This window comes from Barbus barbus, assembly GCF_936440315.1.
Source record: "Barbus barbus genome assembly, chromosome: 2".
NCBI classification, from domain to species: domain Eukaryota; kingdom Metazoa; phylum Chordata; class Actinopteri; order Cypriniformes; family Cyprinidae; genus Barbus; species Barbus barbus.
The window spans coordinates 13692051-13713284 of NC_136730.1; the positions used below are offsets into that span (position 1 = coordinate 13692051).

The 21234-nt window shown below is 39.3% G+C and overlaps 2 protein-coding genes across 2 annotated transcripts; one reads left to right on the top strand and one right to left on the bottom strand.

Moving 5' to 3' along the window:
- Nucleotides 1-6113: 6113 nt before the first annotated feature.
- On the bottom strand, nt 6114-10207 carry LOC306883920 (uncharacterized protein). The gene is made up of 2 exons (XM_079439446.1): nt 9976-10207; nt 6114-7813 (listed from the first exon to the last, which is right to left on the bottom strand). The coding sequence occupies exon 2, from the start codon at nt 7538-7540 to the stop codon at nt 6269-6271; it is 1272 nt and encodes a 423-aa protein (XP_079295572.1). The 5' UTR covers nt 7541-7813; nt 9976-10207; the 3' UTR covers nt 6114-6268.
- Nucleotides 10111-19214, top strand: LOC306883930 (G2/mitotic-specific cyclin-B3-like). Its single transcript, XM_079439457.1, has 12 exons — nt 10111-10506; nt 10761-10866; nt 10965-11045; nt 11559-11659; nt 11776-11893; nt 12225-12323; nt 13408-13500; nt 13620-13757; nt 14488-14643; nt 16920-17069; nt 17756-17886; nt 18737-19214. The coding sequence occupies exons 2-12, from the start codon at nt 10792-10794 to the stop codon at nt 18801-18803; spliced, it is 1209 nt and encodes a 402-aa protein (XP_079295583.1). The 5' UTR covers nt 10111-10506; nt 10761-10791; the 3' UTR covers nt 18804-19214.
- Nucleotides 19215-21234: the final 2020 nt, after the last annotated feature.

Genomic DNA, 21234 nt, shown 5'->3' on the forward strand with positions numbered 1-21234 from the left:
TCTGAACTCTTCATTTATTTATATAGTCTTAAATATGAATGTTAAACCTGGGCTTTAGATATATTAACAAACGTAATTGCTGGTGGGCTATTTGTGTGACTGAGAAAGACAAGATGACAAATGCAGGGGATCTGCTTTGATGACCTTTAACAGAGCCTTGTTTGTGTAAAGGTAAAATATATTAGGAAAAAAAAAAAACAAGAAAGAAAGATGACCTAGAATGATCTGTGTGCATCTGACTAAAATAACGGAAGATGAAAGACTTTGAGTATGTCTAATAAATTACATTTATCACTTGCATTCTTCATCCGTTTTGAACATTCCAGTCGTCCTGAGATAAACGGTCCACATTAAAACCGAAGGGACACGAAACATCACTCCTCTCAACACACTGTAAATATATCTGCAGCCTTTCTGTCTGTTTTATCCATAAACAGCAGGAGACGAGCATCATGTGTGAGCCGGAGCATATGTTTGTCTATGCTAGCATCTAGTGGAGATGGAAGACAGATGTCTGATGTTCGGTTGGTCGAGGCCCGTGGTCAGCCGGGGAAACCAACCAGACCAATGCTCGCACCTCGACCGGAGATCATCGCTGGTCTCTGCTATGGAAGTGCATTGAAAGGGGTGAGCAATTAATAGATATGTGAGACACCTCCTCAGGGCTGGATCTCTCATGTCTGCTACTAATTGTCTGTCAAATGATTTCTAGCAGTGGGCATTTAGTGCTGTCAACAGGGAAAAGAGCTGACACTGGTTGCATAAACTGCTTAGAGTAGTTTTAAAATTTAGTCATCAAATTTTTTCTTCAAGACTGGTCTTAATTTTTTTAAAGTCAGTTACATAAAAGGGAGACTGGTCTCATTTGAATCTGAAAAGTAAGACGCATAGTGGTACATGCTGAGCTATACACAATCGCAATACACCAAGACAATTGTTTTGTATTGCAAGATTTCTGAAATGTTATGCTCAAGTAGGCAAGCAAGACATTATCTAATTAAATATGCACTAATTTCCATACGTTTCCTGAACATAAATCTGATCATTGATTAAAGCCAGGTTCAAAATTTGTTTCTTTTTTGCTGACATTTACATTTTTTTTTACATTTTTATGCATTTAGCAGACGCTTTTATCCAAAGCGACTTACATTGCCAGAAAAAAAAAAACTTGTACCATATTTTTAGGAATAAAATGTTATACACAAATGATATACTGTATCAACAAACCCATCAGTAAAAACATTATTAATATAGATAGGAATAAAGCAGAAAGTTTGGTGTAAGTGCTACTGAAGTGGAATTTTGTGCCTCAAGTGCATGAGAAAAAAACTCGATGTAATTTAAATTTAGAGATGCCACTAGTCTGAAAGAAAGTGTCATGTTATGGGACAAAATGACCAAAAGTGTTTTGTCCATGCAATGAATGTTAGTGAGATCTCAAAATGGACAAATGCACTTTTTGAGCCAATGCGACGGCAGCCATAGTGCGCCAGAACGCCCACCACACACCAGCTTATTGGTGGAGAGGAGACAAAGTGATGAAGCCAATCAGTGTATGGGGATGATTAGAAGGCAATGATGGTCAGAGGCCAATGGGTAAATTTGGCCAGGATGTCGGGGTAACACCCCTACTCTTTTTCGAAGGACATCCTGGGATTTTTAATGACCACAGAGAGTCAGGGCCTCGGTTTAACGTCTCATCTGAAGGACGGTGCTTTTTACAGTATAGTGTCCCCGTCACTATGCTGGGGTGTTAGGACCCACACAGACCACAGGGTGAGCACCCTCTGCTGGCCTCACCAACACCTCTTCCAGCAGCAACCTAGTTTTCCCAGGAGGTCTCCCATCCAGGTACTGACCAGGCTCAACTCTGCTTAACTTCAGTGGGCAACCGGTCTTGGGCTACAGGGTGATGGATCACAGAGAAAATGTCATGTTTTACACACAATGACCTTATCGTCATGATAGATAGGGCCTACAAAGAAAACTCCATAACATATCCCTATTCTCCAGAGCAAACATGCTCAATGTATTGTACTCATTTTATTTGAATTTATTTAGTCTTTTATGCAGTCTCCCTTCTCCGCCGGCTCCTTTATGGCTCGTTTGATCATACACATATGAAGGATTGCTCGCCATCCCTGTTGACTTAAGTCGTGGCGCTTCATTGCTTTGCTAGGCTTTAGCGATACGAAAAGAAAATCTTTGAGTACATTAAGTCTATGAGGCCTGTTTAGTGTAAGGAATTCCTTTGCATGTGTCTGGCTCTCATTGTAGAGAATAAATCGATGCGTCATAACTTGGGGAAAAGGGTGGAGGGTGTTGGGAGATTTTCCAGAACCCCCATGATCCATTTGACTCTATATATGTCAGCTCTGTTGCAATCACTTCGTCCCTTCTCTCTCTTCCCCACTCCCTTTTTCTGCTATCTTTTTTCCTTATGCACGTTTTTTCGCCATCTTTCATTTTTGGCAGCAATTGTTCCTCAGCCGTTGGAACAAACACTTCTCCAGATGCGTATAACGGGGCTGGACTGAAGGCCATTGTGACCACTGACACTGCAGCTGTGAAGTCAGTCCCCCTTGTGTATGAGAATATGCGTGTGTGTGCGGGAGAGAGAGAAAGTGAAAGGAGGAGCATGTCTGAGAGACTGATAGAGTGAGACAGAGGGTCAAAGAATGAGTATGTGTGATTTTGTGTGCGTGTCCCTGGTTTTCAAGCCGTGGTCGCCAAGAGTGGGAGTGAGTGGGATGCAGGTTTTCGCTAAAAGCGCATTCCTGCCATGTTAGGTATCAGTGCTTGGGGAGTATTAATGGGATGCAGTAAAATAGTCTTGCTTTTTACACACCCCGCAAAGCCCTGCGCAGCTCCATCATAAAACAGCTTCAACAATACAGCATTCACTGTTTATCATTTTCAGACACATTTTATTATAGGTTCTGACATATTTTTGAAAAATAACAACAGGGGAACATACAATACAGGATCTTTGGTCAAGAATGTGTCGGTGTGTTTTGGGTGGTAGTAACTTCCAAAGTTGATTTGTAGTCAGATTTCCGCTAACCTAATAATGGCTGTGGTTTGAGTGCTTGGAGAGCAGATCTTATTTCGGTATAAACAGACAGCGTGCATGCAGCTGTTTCATCTTTAAGGGCTCATTTTCAATGGGTCAGAGAGAAACTGATTATAACCGCGTATGCTTTGTTATGACTTTGTCTCCTTTTATTAATGTTTGGGATGTGAAAGATTGTGTGGATGAAGATTAATGTCTGCCATTTTCAGTCTTTATTTCAGGGGGTGTTGCATGGATCACTGACCAGTTCTGCAAGGGTAAAGCTTCAAGATCAGTTTAAACGCACATTGTCAATCAGGTGCTGCAGATGCTCCAGGAGAGAATCGGAGCTCTTATAGAGCCCTCTGGTGGTCTCTTGCTGCATGTCACAAAAGTCATCGAGGGAAGCCATCAAAGCACCCACCGTCCAGCCATTCAGATGAGCACTCCGAGAGAGTCTGCAAAGCTACGGGAAAGTAATAAAAAAGCAATACAATTATTTTACAATGAAAATGATAGAATTCATTGTGAGGACTTTTAATTAAAATGATTGACTCTTTTAAAGCTATTCAGCTTGTATAGGTATATAATGAATACCATCAAATAATTATAGTGCTTTATATTCTTGTAATAAACTCAAAGCTATTGTATAAGATGGCAACTAGGATTGGTGAGTCAGTTTAACAACTTAAATATTAAAAAGGATTTACAGAACAAAATCCTTTTCAGAAAGAAAAATCAGTTCCTTTCACTTCTGGGATTTAATTTTATTTAAGAATAAGTTTCTGTATTTACTTCTGCGAACTCAAGGCAAATATTTTTAATTGTTATGCTATTGTTACTGACATGTTTTATTGTATTTATTTTTTTGTGATAAAATGTTTCCTATTTCTGAAATTTTTGAATTATAATGTTAATAATTATTGACTGGATGTTGGTATAAAATAATACTGAACAAGTAAAATTTGATTTCCAAAATGAATTCAAACTGATGTTAATAAATTCAAAGCTACTATCTCATTATCTCAGCAACTGGAATAGTTGCAAAATTGGGTGAGTTGTAACACTATCAGTTTCTCAGGATAACATTTCTGGGATTTGCGATAAGGTTTCTCCATCCAAACCAATTGTTAGCCTATGTTTTATGTATTTATTAATTCCAAAATCTGTTTTTAAATGAAAATGCTTAAAATGATTCAAAATGTATCAATGATGAAATATTGCCCAAATGATTGAGGGTTGGTATCAAAATAATACTGAACAAATAAATTTTGATTTTCAGTATAAATGCATGTGCAAAATTAAAACTGTAGTCCATGTCATAGGTAACCTACCCCACCTACTGTCACAACTCACCTCAAAAATAGCCCATAACTATAACAATAAGCTTTACATTTTAATAAGCATTCTAATTATATGAGAATAGAAAATTTCACATCATAGCTTACCAAGAATGATTATATTACCATACACACCAATGGGTGCTAACATACTTTATAAGTGCACGGTATAGTTATGCCAAAGTAATTATTTTCCTGTGTCATTATTGTTATAGCTGTGGTGTGGACTTCCCTATTCTCAGAAAATTAATTGATGTTTAAAACTTAACAGTAATCATTATAGTTCTTGTCCTTGGTGTAAATGGCCTTAAAGAAAAACAGTGTTGCATGTTTTCCTTTATTAGGCTATATAAAAGTCAGTCTGTGAAAACTGTAATATTCTGTACCTTTTGTTGAACGCTTTTGTCTGGCAGCTCAAACTGAAGCGCTTTAGTCCCTTTCTGAGAGGCTGCGGCCCAGAGTAGAGCACATTGCAGTTCCTGATCAGAACTGTCCCCAGCACACATCTTGATTACCCATGGTTTAATGTCTTTCTCTGGGCCAAATTCTGCTCTCTGAGATTGCTTATAGTTAAACATTAAGCTGGAAGCGCCACACACAGAATGCTGAAGCACGTCTTCTGCAAAGTCGTTGGCAAATGTGTCTACTGATGATTTCACTTTTATGGCGTCATCTGTAATAGGGTTCAGTTCTGATTTATCTCTGCAACATCTGAGGGGTTTGGCTTTGTGGGAGTTGATTGAGACTTTACACACTGTGTTTGAATATCTCCCTTCTTCCCATGGCTGTGGTTCTACAGCTTGGCCTGAAAGATGTGGCTGGGTTCCATTTTTAAACACACCCTGTCCTAGCTTAGCAAAAGCATGAACCACAGCATCAATGATTAGCTCACTAGCTAAAACTTTCACCCCGTCTGTTGCAGAGATCTTAGACCTTGTGTCTGGAGTCACTTCTACCTTATACGTTGAGTACGAAGTTGTTTCTTCTTCCAAAACCTTCCTTTCTCCTTTCAACCTCACCTCTGCTAGAGACGTTGTGAGAATTTCAGTCGCTAATTGGTCCGCAATAGCCCACATGCTTTGCACACAACCCTCATCCTTTACCTTGATCTCATTTGTGTTGATAAAATGAAGGATATCTGCAGAAATTTGAGCTGCATAGTCAGTTAGACCGGGAACATCATTTTGGAGTCCACCAAATGAGGGTCTCTGATCCTGATGGCTGAATCTATAATAGTTTTGGCAGTCATCTGTGCAAAGTGTTGAATGGGCTCTAAGTTCTGTTCTAATGTTACATCCAGCAAATGGCTGTATGTTTCCAAAGTGTGTTGGATTGATGATGGGTTATAAGCAGGTTGTGGGTATGAATCACTGTTGATTACTACCTGCGCAGAGTCCTGAGAAGGTCATAACAGAAAAAGAAAAAAAAAGGAAGACTTGACTTTCGACAGGTTGCTAATACAATTTATACAGTGAACAATTTATTCTTTTATATTTTAGCTATTTTTCTATGGTGTTCAATATTTGTAAACTAAATTTAGAAGAGAATAAAAAGTCTTAGAACTATAAAGTGTTTACTTGCATGCTTTAATTAAATACTTTTATACTAAATACTGTGCTAAAATTGCTGTGCTTACATCAGAGTGAGCAGATTCTGAAGTGGTGACTAGATCACTGTTACGGTACGCCCCACGAAGGGAAGCAAAACCGGACGAGGCAGGTATATCCAAACAAAAGGCTTTACTCAAGGCGATAACAATAGTGTAACACATACAATAGCAGACAATCAGACTGGGGAGAACACAGGCTTTAAGTGCAGGTCATTAAGGGAGAACAGAAACAGGGGAGGAGCTAATTAACTAATCTGGGAAACTGGGTCAATGGAAAACATGGCAAAAACAGAACAGACTCGTGACAGTTCGCCCCCTCCCGGAACGGTGCGTCCTCGCACCGAAAAATGCAGACCAACAGAGGAGGGAGGGTGGGGGTTCAGGAGGTGGGCATGGAGTAGGAGGGATCTGGGCAATAGGGAGCAGGAAAAAACAAAAAGTCGAAAAAATTAGTCCAAGGGGGAGCCCGGAGCAGGGGAAGCCAGATGGCAGTCCAGAGGCCAGCCAGGATGGCGGCCCACGGCGGAGTCGATGGCGGGAGGAGCCATGGTGGGGATGGGACCACCGACACCATGGGACTGACTGCCGGAGATGACGCCGGTGGAGAAGGAGCCCAGGATGGAGCAGAGCAGCCGCAGAGCCAGGGTGACACAGATGGGCCGGAGGGCCACGGCGGAGCCGGCAGCTCAGGCGAGAGAGGCGGAGGCGGGGATCCCGAGTGACGTGGTGGAGCCGGAGTGACAGAGGACAACGGTGGAGCCAGAGGGAGGGAGGAACCCGACGGAGCCAGAGGAATGGAGGGACGAAGCGGAGCTGGAGGAGTGGAATTCCGTGGAGTAGGCAGGGGGACGACTGACCAAGGCGGAGCCGGAGGGACGAGGGAGCCCGGCGGAGCTGGTGGAGTGAGGGGCCACGGTGGAGATGAGGGAGCCACGAGCCAAGGTGGAGCCGATGGATCGGAGGGCCGAGGTGGAGTCCGGGTCTCGCAGGCTGGAGGTGAAGACTGGGGTTCCTCCAACCCCGAGGTGGCAGATTGCAGGGAGACCCGAAGCTCAACCGATCCACCGGCATGGCGTGCTGAGGGTGAGCTGAGGGGTCTTCCAGATGTGGCTGAGGAGGGACTGATGGGCTGGCTGACTGGTATCGAGGAGGCGGGAGAGGGAGGCTGGGAGGGAACACGGGAGGATTCGAGCTGGACGGAACCAGCGGAGACACAGGAGATACCGGGCTGGGTAATGCCTCCCCAAACCAGTCAATCAGATCCTCTTCAAAGATGCCCAACAGTTCCTCAAAAAGGCCTCCAGAAGCCAGCGGTAGCTCACCCTCAGTGGTAGATGTGTGGGCTGGGGATTTATCCATTCCCTCGACCTCCACTAAGACTCCCACGACGCACGATGTTGCCGGCTCACACACCTGGTCAGTCGCATCGAGTTCGGTCTCCGGGGCGATGAGTGGCTCTGTCACTCTCCGTGGTGACGGCTCTATCTGCGCGGCCGGCTCGGGCTCTGCGACTGCGGTGGGCTCTGGCGAAACCTCCATGCAGCGAAATGGTGAGGGCTGGCTGGGCTCTGGATCGGGAGTGGGACTGGAGCTGTCCTCAGCAGGGTCACCGAAGATAAACAGATCATTATTCTCCAGCACCCACTCCACGCAAGCGGCGAAATTCTCCTTGGGACCGTTCGCTGGCAGGCATGCCTTACACTGCTCGCTCAGGTTGGCAATGTAGAAAACACAGAGCGAGCGGTCTTCGAAGTGGGTAAGGCACGCCAGGTTGATGAAGTCCTTGGTGTGTTCCACCAGCGAACGGTCCTTCTGCTCCAGGCACAGGAGTAGCATGGCAGGATCCATTCCGGGAGAGAGGGAGAGAAAAAAAAAAGTAAACAAATAGAAGCAAAAGAATAACGCCGCAAAAAAACTGTTTCGGTCTGCTATTCTGTTACGGTACGCCCCACGAAGGGAAGCAAAACCGGACGAGGCAGGTATATCCAAACAAAAGGCTTTACTCAAGGCGATAACAATAGTGTAACACATACAATAGCAGACAATCAGACTGGGGAGAACACAGGCTTTAAATGCAGGTCATCATTAAGGGAGAACAGAAACAGGTGAGGAGCTAATTAACTAATCGGGGAAACTGGGTCAATGGAAAACATGACAAAAACAGAACAGACTCGTGACAATCACATAGCTTTAATGAGCTGCACAGCCAATCCTCATTAATCATCTGAAAAAGACATAGAACAAGATATAATTTAGGGTACACGCACACATATTTTTATGCTAAATTATTATAATTATTTCACAAAACATTGAATTATTTTTGGCAAATAATTACTGGCTTATGACTAGCAGTCAATTTTAATATCAGTGCATTCCTAATAATAAGTTTTTTGAGCCATGATAAAGTTTATTTTGTATCTCAAGGCAATAGGCTAACAGAGGTTCATTGATATTCTAGTATAGGGTTGCCTAATAATGGTCCTGGAGACATAACAACCTGCATCATTTTGTTCCAACTCTTTTCTAACACACCTGCCAATGAAGTGAGACTGAAGGCTGTGATTCTTTGGGGGATCTTCAAGAGCATGATTGAGCAATCCTCTTGTGGTACATGATATTATACAATTATCGCAGAGGACAAAAGAAGCCCTGTTTTTTGAAAAAGAATCTGTGATGGTGTGTATGGTCGCACCCCATAAACACCTTATTTTATCCATAGATAACATTAACTTCTTAAATATTTGACTAGTACATCCTGAGAGCTGAAAATTTGATAACGGTGATATTAGAGTTCAGGAATGAAGCAAAGAAAAGTACATTTAAAATCAAAACACAGATATTTGACCAACTAAATTAATCCAAGAACAACAAAAGAAAAGCGAGTCTCAAATGAGCAGAAAAAGAACTAAAAACCTGCAAGTGATCAGCTCTTACAGGAACTAGATTATGTGACTGACAGGAAGTCAGACTTCCTCTTAATAATTAAGACTGATATGAAAGTCATTGTTTTAGATCATAAGGCAACCTTTACCCAATAAACAAGGGTTGCCTTATGAGTGTGAATAGAAACAGAAAAGAGGCTTGTGAGAGGATGTCTGTTTAAGCTCTGATAAACATCAGCTCAGACTAACACTTGCAAAGCACTTTTGAGTCAGCGGCAGCACCCACATATTTATTTAATTTGGCAATGAACGCTACAACACATGCATAACCTGTTAGCTGCAGTCGGTTCAAGTTAGAGCTTGAGTACATTTAAAAAGAATTGGAAATAAAAGGTCTCCTGCGCAGTGTTGTGGAGGACATCACCTTGAAAGGTCTTTGGTTTTCTAATCTATTGTTTATGTATTATAATACTTTTGACATTTTCAAAGGAAACATGAACCACTCAAAGGAGACTCTGATAAACCACAGATGATGGAAATTTTCTAGGCAGTAATAAAATGTGTGATCAAACTGGTCCAAGGAAATGCAATGCTCTTTGACATCAAATGCCCCATTGAATAAAAGCTGTAGAAGGTGGGATTTGTCGTATTCCCTGGAATTGCTAAAAGATATTGAGAAGTGCAAGCATGTGCGAAACACATTAAGAGCACTTTTTGGTTGTAGAACAAAGTTGGAGAGAGCATATCAAATGTCACATAACGTGGCTTTAAAATGCCTGATAATATGATTTTCATCCCCATATTTTATAGTACTGAGATACAACTGAATCCATCTTGCACATAATTAATAACTTTCTATTGCTGACAAACAAGGGAAAATATAATTTAAGTAAAAAAAATATATATATATATATATATATTTTATAAATAAATATAATATATTTATTTATAAATAAATAAAACAAGGTAAAATAAATTCTGCAAAAAATAAATAAAAAATAAATCATAATAAAATAATATAAGTGATAATAATTAACTGAACAAATTTACCTCTTCATACATGGGTAAAAATATATATTTTTATTTCCATACCTTGTTGAGAGTTATCAGTCAAACAAGTTCGTCTTGATAGACCTGAGTATGTAAATGATGGGGCCACAGATTTCCGGTGTGGGTGGCTGGGAGGTGTGGCTTCATTGTGAAGACAATAATATAAATAATGTTCACAATAAGCGAAGCAGTTACGTAACATTATTAAAATTATTTTATCTAATAAACAGAACCTCAGTTGGAGTCATTACCAAGCACATTCCTCTCAACGTCTGCTTACTCAAAAGTCAAAGGAAGGCGAGCTCTATTCCTATTGGTTGCTAGGGTGTTTTTGAAAATTCTATTGTCCCGCCCCTTAACAACGGCATCCTAGCTCGACGCTCATTGGCCTACAGCGAGGTGCAGTCGGCCAATCAAATCGCTGCGTGTAGTTTTGGACGCATGCAGACCGTAGTGCGGTGTGTCTGTTTAGTCTGGATAGCTTTTCATTGTACCTTTCGTGGATGTTTGCACATATTCTTTTTCAAAATATTTTCCTGCTTTAATTGAGGTTGTTCAGCGTATCGAGAAAAGGTAAGATCGCTTTTGCGCAGTTATGAAATTTTTAGCAAAACTAAACGAAACAGTCTCTCGCGTGTTTTTGTTTAACGACGGGCTTGATGCTTCCTTCGGTCAAAACAATTTCTATACCAAGCTTTGTTTGAAAGTTTAGTAACCTTGTGGAGCATAACGAGTGTGTGTGTGATGGAAGTGTGCACTATGTATCACTAGTGCATAGTGAGCTCTACTTTTTCATTCATTCTTTGTATACTTCACATTTGAAATAGGATATAACTGAAGGATCAGAACAACTACAAGATGCCTTTTTCAAGAGGAAAGAAGCCCACCACCAGTAAAATCCCCAAACTTCACCCCAAAGGACTGGAGAACCAGGTATACAATGAGATTAGATCAGATATGAAAACGAATTAGAGCTTTGTTGATTTGATTGTTGTTGATCTGATCAATATTGTATTGATATATTTGAGCAGGATGGCCCTCAGACCAAGCGCTCATCTTCTTCTCCCCAAGGGGCCCCTAAGAAAAGAACTGCTTTTGTGGACATCACCAATGTAAGGGTGCTATTTACATTTTTGTTTATACATGCTTTTGTGTAACTTACATGCATCACATTTTCATTGCTTTCGTGTTGCCTGACTAGGCTGTCTCTCAGTGTTTTTTGGCCCCTCGGTTTGATTCTGACGATGTCAAACCAGTAAGTGTTAAGCATCTATCTTGTAACCCCACTAACACCAGGAGTTTGCTTGAATGATGCAAATCGGCACAGATTTTGCATGTCTCATTGAAATCCCATTCATGCTCAAAAGCAGGAGATTTCACCTTTTATTAACTCAGATGGGAACTCCTTTGGTGGGTCTGGGTTTCCAGGTGAGGTGCTCCCATATGCAAATTATAATGATGGCTCTATTCGCCATTGTCTAACACCTTCTATTCATTCTCTCTGTCTCAGATCAAACCAATTTGATTGATTTGGTGTGACTTGTTTATTTTAATAAAATGTCAGCAGGTTGTTCTTTAGTGATTATCCACCCTTTAAAACTCTTGAAATGCACTTTTGTTAAAAGGCACACAAGATTGAGCTAAGCAACCCCATCAAGAAGAAAGATCCTGTCAAGAAGCTGCAGAAGAAGGCCTCAGTACTTTCTAAGAATGATGCCAACTTAAAGTAAGTCATACTTTATTTGCTCTTTATCTTTACCCTACCTTACACTGAGGTGTTTTACAAGTGCTTTGAGATGGTTGGCCCAGAATATGTAGATCGCTTATCTCTTCTTCTCTCAGATCCGTGGTCAATTCAGAAGAAAAGTTTGAGGAACTGAAGAATGTGGAAATCAATATTTTGAAACTAGAAGAACCTTCTCCCAAAGCTCCAGTTCCTCCACACCTACTGCCTCCAGAGGTAAGGCCTAGGTCTGCTGCACTGGTTCCATGCTTATTAAGATCAGGATACTATTAAACCATGACAAAATTGGCATGAATGTGAATATTTTCTGAGGTGTTTAAGTTCGGAGCTGTTTACTGCCAAAAAGAAACCCCGCAGACATATTGCATTAAATATAGAAGCAGAAATTAAAAAGGTAATTCAAATTAATGCTAATGTAATTAAAGATCGCTCAAATTCTTCCCGCTGGGCATATTCTTTAATATTTTGGGGGTTATCAGGAGTTTTTTTTCTTTCTTTTTTACAGATTTATAAACACCCAAAAAACTTTGTATCTTCTGTCTTTCAGATTCCTCCTGAGTTTGACATTGATTCAGAGCATCTCAGTGACTCTACACATACAGTGGAGTACGCCAAAGATATTTTTGACTACCTCAAGAGCAGAGAGGTTGGTTTTGTAGAGAGTTCATTAAAGGGGTGGTTGATTGCAATTTCATTTTTTTAACGTTAGTTAGTGTGTAATGTTGCTGTTTGAGCATAAACAATATCTGCAAAGTTACGAAGCTGAAAGTTCAATGCAAACGGTCTTTTAAAATTCTGGCAGTTTAATGCCTACAAAAATGGCTCGTAAGGACTACAACAAGCTACTTCCCGGGTTCATTATGTCACAAATCCAGATAAACCCTGCCCCCGGGAACATCCAACGAAGAGGGCGAGGCCATGTTTTGCTGCTTTAGAGAAGATGAAGAGAAAACTAGGGGTGCACATTAAAATCTATTCATATATGAATCGCGATTCTGTCTTCTAACAATTCTAAAGCAGTGGTTCTTAATTCTGTTCCTCGCGTCACCCATGCTCTGCATCTCTCGCTCTTCTCTCTCTCATTCAGATCGTCAGCTCATTAGCTCAGCCCCAACAATGAACAGTTCCATTTATACACTTCTTTTCACATCGCTATGAGAAGCATTAAACATGGACGAGTGTGCGGTTGCCGTACTGTATTAAAGATTTAATCAGGATAAAACCATATATTAAAAGCTAATAGTAGCATTTACAAATAACAGCATTTCTTGAAGTATAAGACAACAAAAAACATACCATTAAGAGCCGTGCTTGCACAGGTTCTATGTGATCCTCTTCACTAATATTCTCTGCGTCTCAATCGGGCTCAAATTGATAAGCAGTATAGACGACGCCAATGTTTACAATACAACCACAATACAATACACAACTAGAGGCGGTTTAGCCAATTACAACATTGGACCAGCTAACCAATCTAAGCCCATTGCCTATTTCTGAGGGAGGGGCTTCATAAAACCAGGAAATTATCAGCGTGTTTAGAGGAGAAAGGACAGAGAGGTGTGGAATAAAGGTAAATTATGTGAAAAATAATGAAAAAAAAAAAAAAGGAAGCATTAACACGTTACCCCATAAACACAATCAAGCCTAGAAAAAAAGTCAACCACCCCTTTAATGATTTTGCAAATTGAGGAAAAGACAACATCAAGCTAAAGTATTTATTTTGTTTACAGGAAAAGTTTGTCTTGCATGACTACATGTCTGATCAGCTAAATCTGAACAGCAGTATGAGAGCGATTCTGGTGGACTGGCTGGTTGAGGTCCAGGTAAGTGTCAGTATTTAGCCTCATTTCAGATGTGCTGATTTGATAAGTCTGATAAAACGTTGTTGGGTTTTGGTGGCTTAAGCACTGATGTGCCTTTATTCTTGCTATTTATTCTGCAGGAGAATTTTGAGCTGAATCATGAGACTCTGTACCTGGCTGTGAAAATGACGGATCATTATCTGGCTGTGAGCCAGGCCAAACGGGAGTCTTTACAGCTCATTGGTTCCACTGCCATGCTCATTGCTTCTAAATTTGAGGTAAGACATATGCTTTCTCATGATAGCTGAAAGCCATTCCTTTAGACTCACACTTTTCTGATCTTAGTTGTAATTACTCAAGGATTTAGTCATTCAGTCATTATCTTGCACACGTACACACAAAACCTAATAGAAATGTATTTACTCATTAAAAGTGTGCACTTAGTCTAAATCTTGGTTCTTTCAAATCCAATAAAAAAATGTATAATATTTTATTATCCAGAATAATGTTTATGCTTTTTTTTACTCTTATGACATGCAGATTTTTTTTAATATATATGTAATAAATTACCACCTAATGCATATTATTCTGCAATATTATATTCATTATATTACACATTGTTATACTGTTTATTTTTTGAGGTATGTAAAACAGTACTGTCATAAATGCATTCATACATGCATACATACATACATAGATATTTAAAAACCACTATAGTTTGCTTATCACTGTTGCATCATGTTGCTTATTGATTCATAATTTCAGAAATAATTATTTTCTTATTTGAATTTAGTTCTTTTTTGTGTATTTCTATGCTATTTTGTGTAAAAATGCCTCACTAGACAAAGAAAGTCAAGTTAACTTTGCATTGTGGTTTGCAGACAGTAACTGCACAGTGTGCTGTATTTTTGCATACTATGCACAGTATTCATATTGCAGGTTAAAAAACAGTGAGTACTGTGTGATTTGTCAGTCGTTACCCATCAGCTGTCTGGTGTATCCTTATAGGAGCGAGCTCCACCTTGCGTGGATGATTTCCTATATATTTGTGATGATGCCTACAAGCGTTCTCAGCTCATCGCCATGGAAATCAGCATCCTGCAGGCGCTGAACTTTGAAATCAATATTCCAGTTCCATACCTCTTCCTCCGTCGCTACGCCAAGGTGAGAGACAACACATGCATATACCCTCACTGAAGAGACAGGTGGAACTCCTTTGGAGTCAGCTGACACACACACCAGGATTAACATCAAATGTGTGTGTGTTTGTCAATGTCAGAAAGAAAGACCATGCAGGGTAGCATGCGTTGAATGTCTTTGTGTTTGTTTGGTGTGACCTCTTTGTCTCCTTTGTATTCCCTGAGGAATCTGTGTGTGTGTGTGTGTGTGTGTGTGTATGACCAGCTGTCACTTATTGTTGTTGTTTGCTGCTGTCAGATCTATTATTATTGTCAGCAGCTGAATTAATTGAGCTTTAGTTAAAGCTCTGCGATTTAAGTGTCTTCTTTTGTGTGTTTTTATTTGCTGGCAGAATTTCTGGTTTTACTAATGGCTCTTTCTGCAAAGAAATTAGCTTTTTAAGTGCACATTGACAAGTAATACCTTTTATATTCAGTTATAAGAACGTTAATTAAGAGAAGACCACAATAAAAATACAATCTTTCTTAATTGGTGGCTTAGTTTTCTGAAGAAAAGCAATTACAGCAGACACAAACAACAGATTACTTGCACTTATTCATGCCAAAGCTTTTATCTGAGGACTTCATACAATTGTTTTGTCAAGCGATTAGGGCACAGTAGACAACCTCAGACTTTTCTTGACTGTGTTTATTGATAAAGGGATAGGTTACTTACTTTTTCCCACCTTCATATTGTTCTAAACCTCTGTAGAATTTACACTACCATTCAAAAGTTTGGGATAATTTGATTATTTGAGGTTTATTTTTAAGAAATTAATACTTTTATTCACCGAGTATGCATTAAATTGACCAGAAGTGACCGTAAATACATTTATCATGTTACAAAATATTTCTATTTCAAATCCCTTTCTATTCATCAAAGAATTCAGAAGAAATGTATCAAAGGTTAAGTGCAGTGTTAATTGTTTTCAACACTGATAGTAAGAAATATTTCTTGAGTATATCAATATCAAATCAACATATTAGAATGATTTCTGAAGGATCATGTGACACTGAAGACTGGAGTAATGATGCTTTGCCATCACAGGAATGTATTTTAAAATACACTTGTCTTGTATCTTGTCAGTGTGTGCACTTGCTTGGCCATTTGTAGTTGATAAACAGGAAAGTGGGTTCAAGCGCCAGCAGAAGGCAGTGTAATGAAGTGGTCTTTAAGAGAAGCAGTCTATCAGCGGAAGTTTAAAATCAGCTCGTAAGTGTATTTACTTGTCTCAGTGTTTAGCGCATTTGCCGTTGCTAGGAAACGCTTATTTTGTTTACTAGGATGAGAGTTGCTGAAATCGCGTTTGGTCTCCTACTGTATCGTGTATCTTGTCAGTGTGTGCACTTGCTTGGCCATTTGTAGTTGATAAACAGGCAAGTGGGTCCAGCTGAATTGAAATGATCATTTGTTGGATTGGTATAATAAAGGTTATTATACCGCGGCAGCGGTCGCGGCAGTCGTCATGTGAAGCCCTCTTAGTGTGAAGACCAAAGAGTGTAAAGACCATCGACTCTACCGTGCGACTCCACCGGGCAGGGACACCGGCAAGGGATAGTAGTAGCTTTTTATTTAATTTTTTCATTGATATGTTTATTATTGAAATGTTGTTGTTATATGCATGTGTTAATTTTATTTAATTTCTTTATTTTCTTAAATATGTGGGTAGATAGTATTTATAGAGTTGTAACTTTTTAGTTTTAGTTACTTTTTCTTATTTGTAAGTCGCTTTGGACAAAAGCGTCTGCTAAATGACAAAAGTAAAAGTAAAGTAAGTAAGTAAAATACTTTAAAACTGAAAACATTTTAAATGATAATAATATTTCACAATATTACTATTTTAATGGAATTTTGATCAAATGCAGCCTTGCTGAGCATAGGAGTCTTCTTTCAAAAAATATTAAAAATCTTACCGAGTCCAAACTTCACAATGGTAGGGTATATTAAATAAAACCATTGCTGTTTAAAGTGACATTTAAATGCTTTCATGCTATGGCTCACTGAAGCACTTTTTTTAGTAATTGTGCCCTGAATTTGCCAAGAATGAAAACTGCAAAATCTTGGAAGGTTGGATGAGCTTTGTGTACTTTATCTGCATGGCCTGAAGGTACTGCCACTGCTACTGACTGTGTGTGTGTGTGTGTGTGTGTGTACGCGCGTGTTTTGTATGTGTATGAAACTTTACTTCACCTCTGCAGTTTGTATGGATGCTCATTGTGGCTTGTGTGTGTGATGATTAACCGTCTCTCGTCTCCCGGCAGTGTGTGAATGCAGGTATGGACACACTGACTCTGGCGCGCTTTATATGTGAGCTGAGTTTGCTGGAGATGGAGTTTGTGCCCGTGAGAGCGTCTTTGCTCGCCTCTGCCTGTCTGCTCATCGCTCTGGTTACTAAGGATCTTGGAGGATGGGTATGTGTTTACCTATTTGCTTTTAAAATGTATGCACATGAATTATACTGTTTATTTTCACAAAATGCCACCATTCCTTGGTGATACACATATAGACGCATTTTCACAGTGAGTTCGACATCCCTGTGTGCTGTGATTTGTGTATTCTGTGCTCTTCTGATAGCACTAAATGAGCTAAAGCTGACAACGGCTCTGTGATGGCCTGGTAACTGCTCATTACGGATGTTCATTTCTGTCCTTGCACACACACACACACACACACACACACACACATTCACACTCTAAGCAGTGGGTTGGTTTGTCCTTTAAGACTGTGACAAAGGTATTTTGGTTAATGAGAGTGAAGCTGGACTTTGTTTACCAACATTTGAGTAATTGGTTTGTGTCCTGTGTGGCTCTACAGAGGATTCCGAGATGAAGTACAATTACCTTAAAAAACACTGCACACACTCTTGGGCATTCATTTACATTCTCTCTGGATGTTGTTGCCGTCATATCCTCAAATTATTGACAGCTCGAGGGCATTTTCTTCTCACATCATGAAATATTTGGCAGGAGTCTTAAAGTCTCACATCCCTTATTGTAACAGTCATTAGACTCCTCTGAGCTTCACAGATATCTGGCTTCACAATTCGACTTCAGTGTTTGTGTGAAGGTTTAGACTGATGGTCCACTTCTGTTTCCAGACACAGTGTTTGCGGTTCCACTCTGGATACAGCGTGGAGGATCTGGCACCCGTGGTCAGAAAACTTCATGATATGCTCATCAGCCCACCAGACAGTAAACTCGCCGTTGTCAGGAGCAAGTATGCACACAAGTAAGTCATCAATGCATGTTAAATTGTGTATTGTTAACTGGAATATTAGCTTCTCTTCTTTGTCTACTTTTACTACCTCTGGTTACCTCAGGATTATTAGGTACCTGGGTTAACTGTGCTAAACCAATAAAAGGCCTAAACATTTCTTTCTTTTTTTTATTTAGTTTCATTTATTCACCCCAAAATGTAAAAAAAAAAAAAAAAAAAAAAGAGATTATTTATTTTTTTAAACCTGTCATTGAAATACACTTTGAACCTCAGGGTTCTTGCTGTGTGTTTATGGTCTGAACCGTTTTAGTTTGTTTGCGGTTTCTAAAGTTTCACAGCACATTTCTATTTATTTACTTTTATTTGTTATATTATCTAAAATCATTTCAAGACTTCAAAGGAATATAAATAATGCTATACAGCAATGTTTTAAGATAGCTTATCTCAGCCATCCAAATAACACTTTGGCTTAAAGGTTTCTTGCTGGGTCTGTTTGTCTAAACATTTCTGGGTTGTTTGCTGTTTTTAATTTTTTTAATATATATATAAATCATGTGCTTTTAAAGTGTGTTGGCAAGCCTTGCAAAGAAAGCATTTGGGACAAATTATACTTCAGTTTAGATGGATGAAGTTTGGTCATAATTCATGTTTAGAAAATTTAGATTCTATTTGCTTATCTGAGTCTCAGCATGACTGCTGTGTTTTGAAGCTCTTCCCAAACCTGATTGGCGCTTTGACATGTATTATTTAATGTTATGCCTGCCTACAGCAGATGTTGACTAATGAAGCAGTATGTTTATATTTAAATACTCCAGATTGTGGCATTTGATTATTCGGAGTTATTTATTTATTTATTTTACAGGGTTTTCTTTGAAGTTGCATTGATCCCCACAGTGAGTCTGGAAACGTTGGAGGGGATTTTGAAATGACCCAAAAGAATGTGTGTAATGTTTCGAACGTTGTAAATAAATATATTTAATGTTATATTTTAATCTTTTGAAATAAAGTGTTTGTGTGTAAATTTACATGTATATGCATGTTTTCCATTGTACGTTTGGCTGTTCAGTTGTTTTTACAAACCATGTTATTCTTGACCAAAACACACAGCAGTGTTTCAAAAACTGATAAAGTACAAACCGTTCCTCGGTTCAATATATTAGGTCATTAGATTTGTGTTGTCATTGAATGTTACTAAAATGGCATTTTAATGCTTAATCTTGTACTTATGTTTTGTCTTTGTTTTACTGCTTTGTATAGTTTGCCATGTCTGTATGTTTTCTTAATCAGTTTAATAAGTGTTTTTTTTTAAACACTGGTTGATTAAAAAAAAGTATTTTGCATATTTGCCTGATTCTTGCATTTACTCTATTTGAAATAAATGTCCTTTTAAAATTTCATATCTCAGTTCAACCAGTAGGAGGCAGCGTGAACCCAGATCCTCCTCCACCACATCCATAATGTGTGTCTGCATTCAACTCCATGCACTGCATGTCTTTTCAACCATACTCAATCATTGCACCTGTAGAAAACGAATAAATATCCTCCATCGCACTCAGCCCCAGTGATTATTGAATGTAGGAAACCACTGCTGTTTATCAGAAGAGATTGTCTGGTGGTTCTGATGTCCCAACAGTCTCTGACGTCTATTGGTCGTTTTTGGATGCAGCTTGAGTCACAGCTGTGAGCCGGTCCAATCCATCACGGCCAACAGCGAACAACAAGCCTCTCGGAGCTGTTTGCTCTTTTTGCTGTTCTCTTAAAATAGTTTCTTCTATGTGGTTTAGATGTGGACTAAAAGAGGAAAAGACAGGCTTTTATTAGCATAAGTCTTGTGGACCTGCACATTGGGATGGCAGAATGCTGATTGCCTGTCCTCCGGGCTATAAAGGCTGTTGTTTCTAATCCTTATTATATTCTACTCGTTGATGTTTGTGCGTTCCGTCCCAGACGGCGTGTTTGCCGGTGAGCACCATTTGATCACTGACCGATTGGATCCTGGGCTTTGTTTTGAGTCTTTCACGTGTGCTGTGAATCCCTAAGTTTGACTGCAGAATTGACATGCAAATCTTGATTTCTCATTAGTAATGGCACAAAATGTGTTTACTGCTAAAGGATGCCATTTATAATCGGGCTGCTTAAACATTTGTGGATAAATGTCTGTGGTGACTCCATTAATTGGGATAAGGAGGCCAACACATCAATATCTGGCGGAGTAAAAATGGGAGAGCCATCTGTTGAATAATACATAATCTTTATGCAATATTCTGTCAGTGTAATGCCAGTTCATAAATGTCCCAAACCACATTTCAGTGAAACCAACAGACAAAGATACGGAAACTTGTTTCTGTCACAGGATAATAAAAAATAAACAGGGTAATCGTGACTCTTAATTTCACAGTTATTTCTTTCTCAGAATTGTGAGATTTTAACTCAGAATTGCTAGTTGCAACTCTTCTAAGAAAAGTTGGAATTGTGAGATATAAACTCATAGACCTTAGATAAGATGCCATATTGAATTTTACATGGATGATCATGAAAACAAGGCTGTGACCTACAGTCTTTACAATGGCATGAACTGTATCAAGGTCCTAGATCATAATAAAACTTTCAAAAATGTTTTATGGTGTTTTGACTGAAAATTTTTGGAAAGATGTTTCATCAGCTGAACATTCCGCATGTCGTTAAATAACAGAACAGTCTATTGAACACACTGTACTTTTGTCTCTCACAGCCATGTTTTCTATAAAAAATTAAATAAGCTGCTAGCCTGACTAAGGTCTATTGTGAAAAAATAAAATAAAAACAAACAAAAAAAGTCAAGACTGTGAGGAAAACTCACAATTCCCTTTTTTTATTATTCCCTGGCAGAAACAAACAAACAAAAATACAATTGTGAGATGCTAACTCAGGATGTAACTGCAGCATGTAAACTCAGAATTCTGAGGGGGGGGGGGGGGGGGGGGGGAAGTCAGAAGTGCGAGATATAAAATCGGAAGTGTATCTATCTTGCCCTTTTCTGACTTTTTTGTTTTATTCCATGCCAGATATGGGCTTCTATTCAAAGATTGTATCTGTGTTCTTGAGGAGAATAAAAATCAGCCTCGCTACACCAAAAACAATTAACCGTGGTTAATTGCAGACATTTCTCTTATATCCTAATGTATTCTGTGAGAATGACAGAACATGAGGCTACTTCTTAAAACAGTGCAATATCAAATTGTAATTTCAGTGACGCAAAATTATACATAACCTCTAGGTTTTTAGCTTGTATTGAACCAATTACTCTCATATGGCACATCACTTTTCACCTCATCCACATTGTGTATGACCTCTTGTTTGCTAAAATAGACTTTTGTTTTT

What these genes read in the sequence shown, in the direction of transcription:
- LOC306883930 (XM_079439457.1), top strand. Translation starts at nt 10,792, where the DNA reads ATGCCTTTTTCAAGAGGAAAGAAGCCCACCACCAGTAAAATCCCCAAA. An exon ending in AAGAATGATGCCAACTTAAA is followed by an intron (nt 11,660 to 11,775) that starts GTAAGTCATACT and finishes TTCTTCTCTCAG; the next exon opens with ATCCGTGGTCAATTCAGAAG. An exon ending in TCATTGCTTCTAAATTTGAG is followed by an intron (nt 13,758 to 14,487) that starts GTAAGACATATG and finishes GTATCCTTATAG; the next exon opens with GAGCGAGCTCCACCTTGCGT.
- LOC306883920 (XM_079439446.1), bottom strand. Translation starts at nt 7,540, where the DNA reads ATGGAGGTTTCGCCAGAGCCCACCGCAGTCGCAGAGCCCGAGCCGGCC.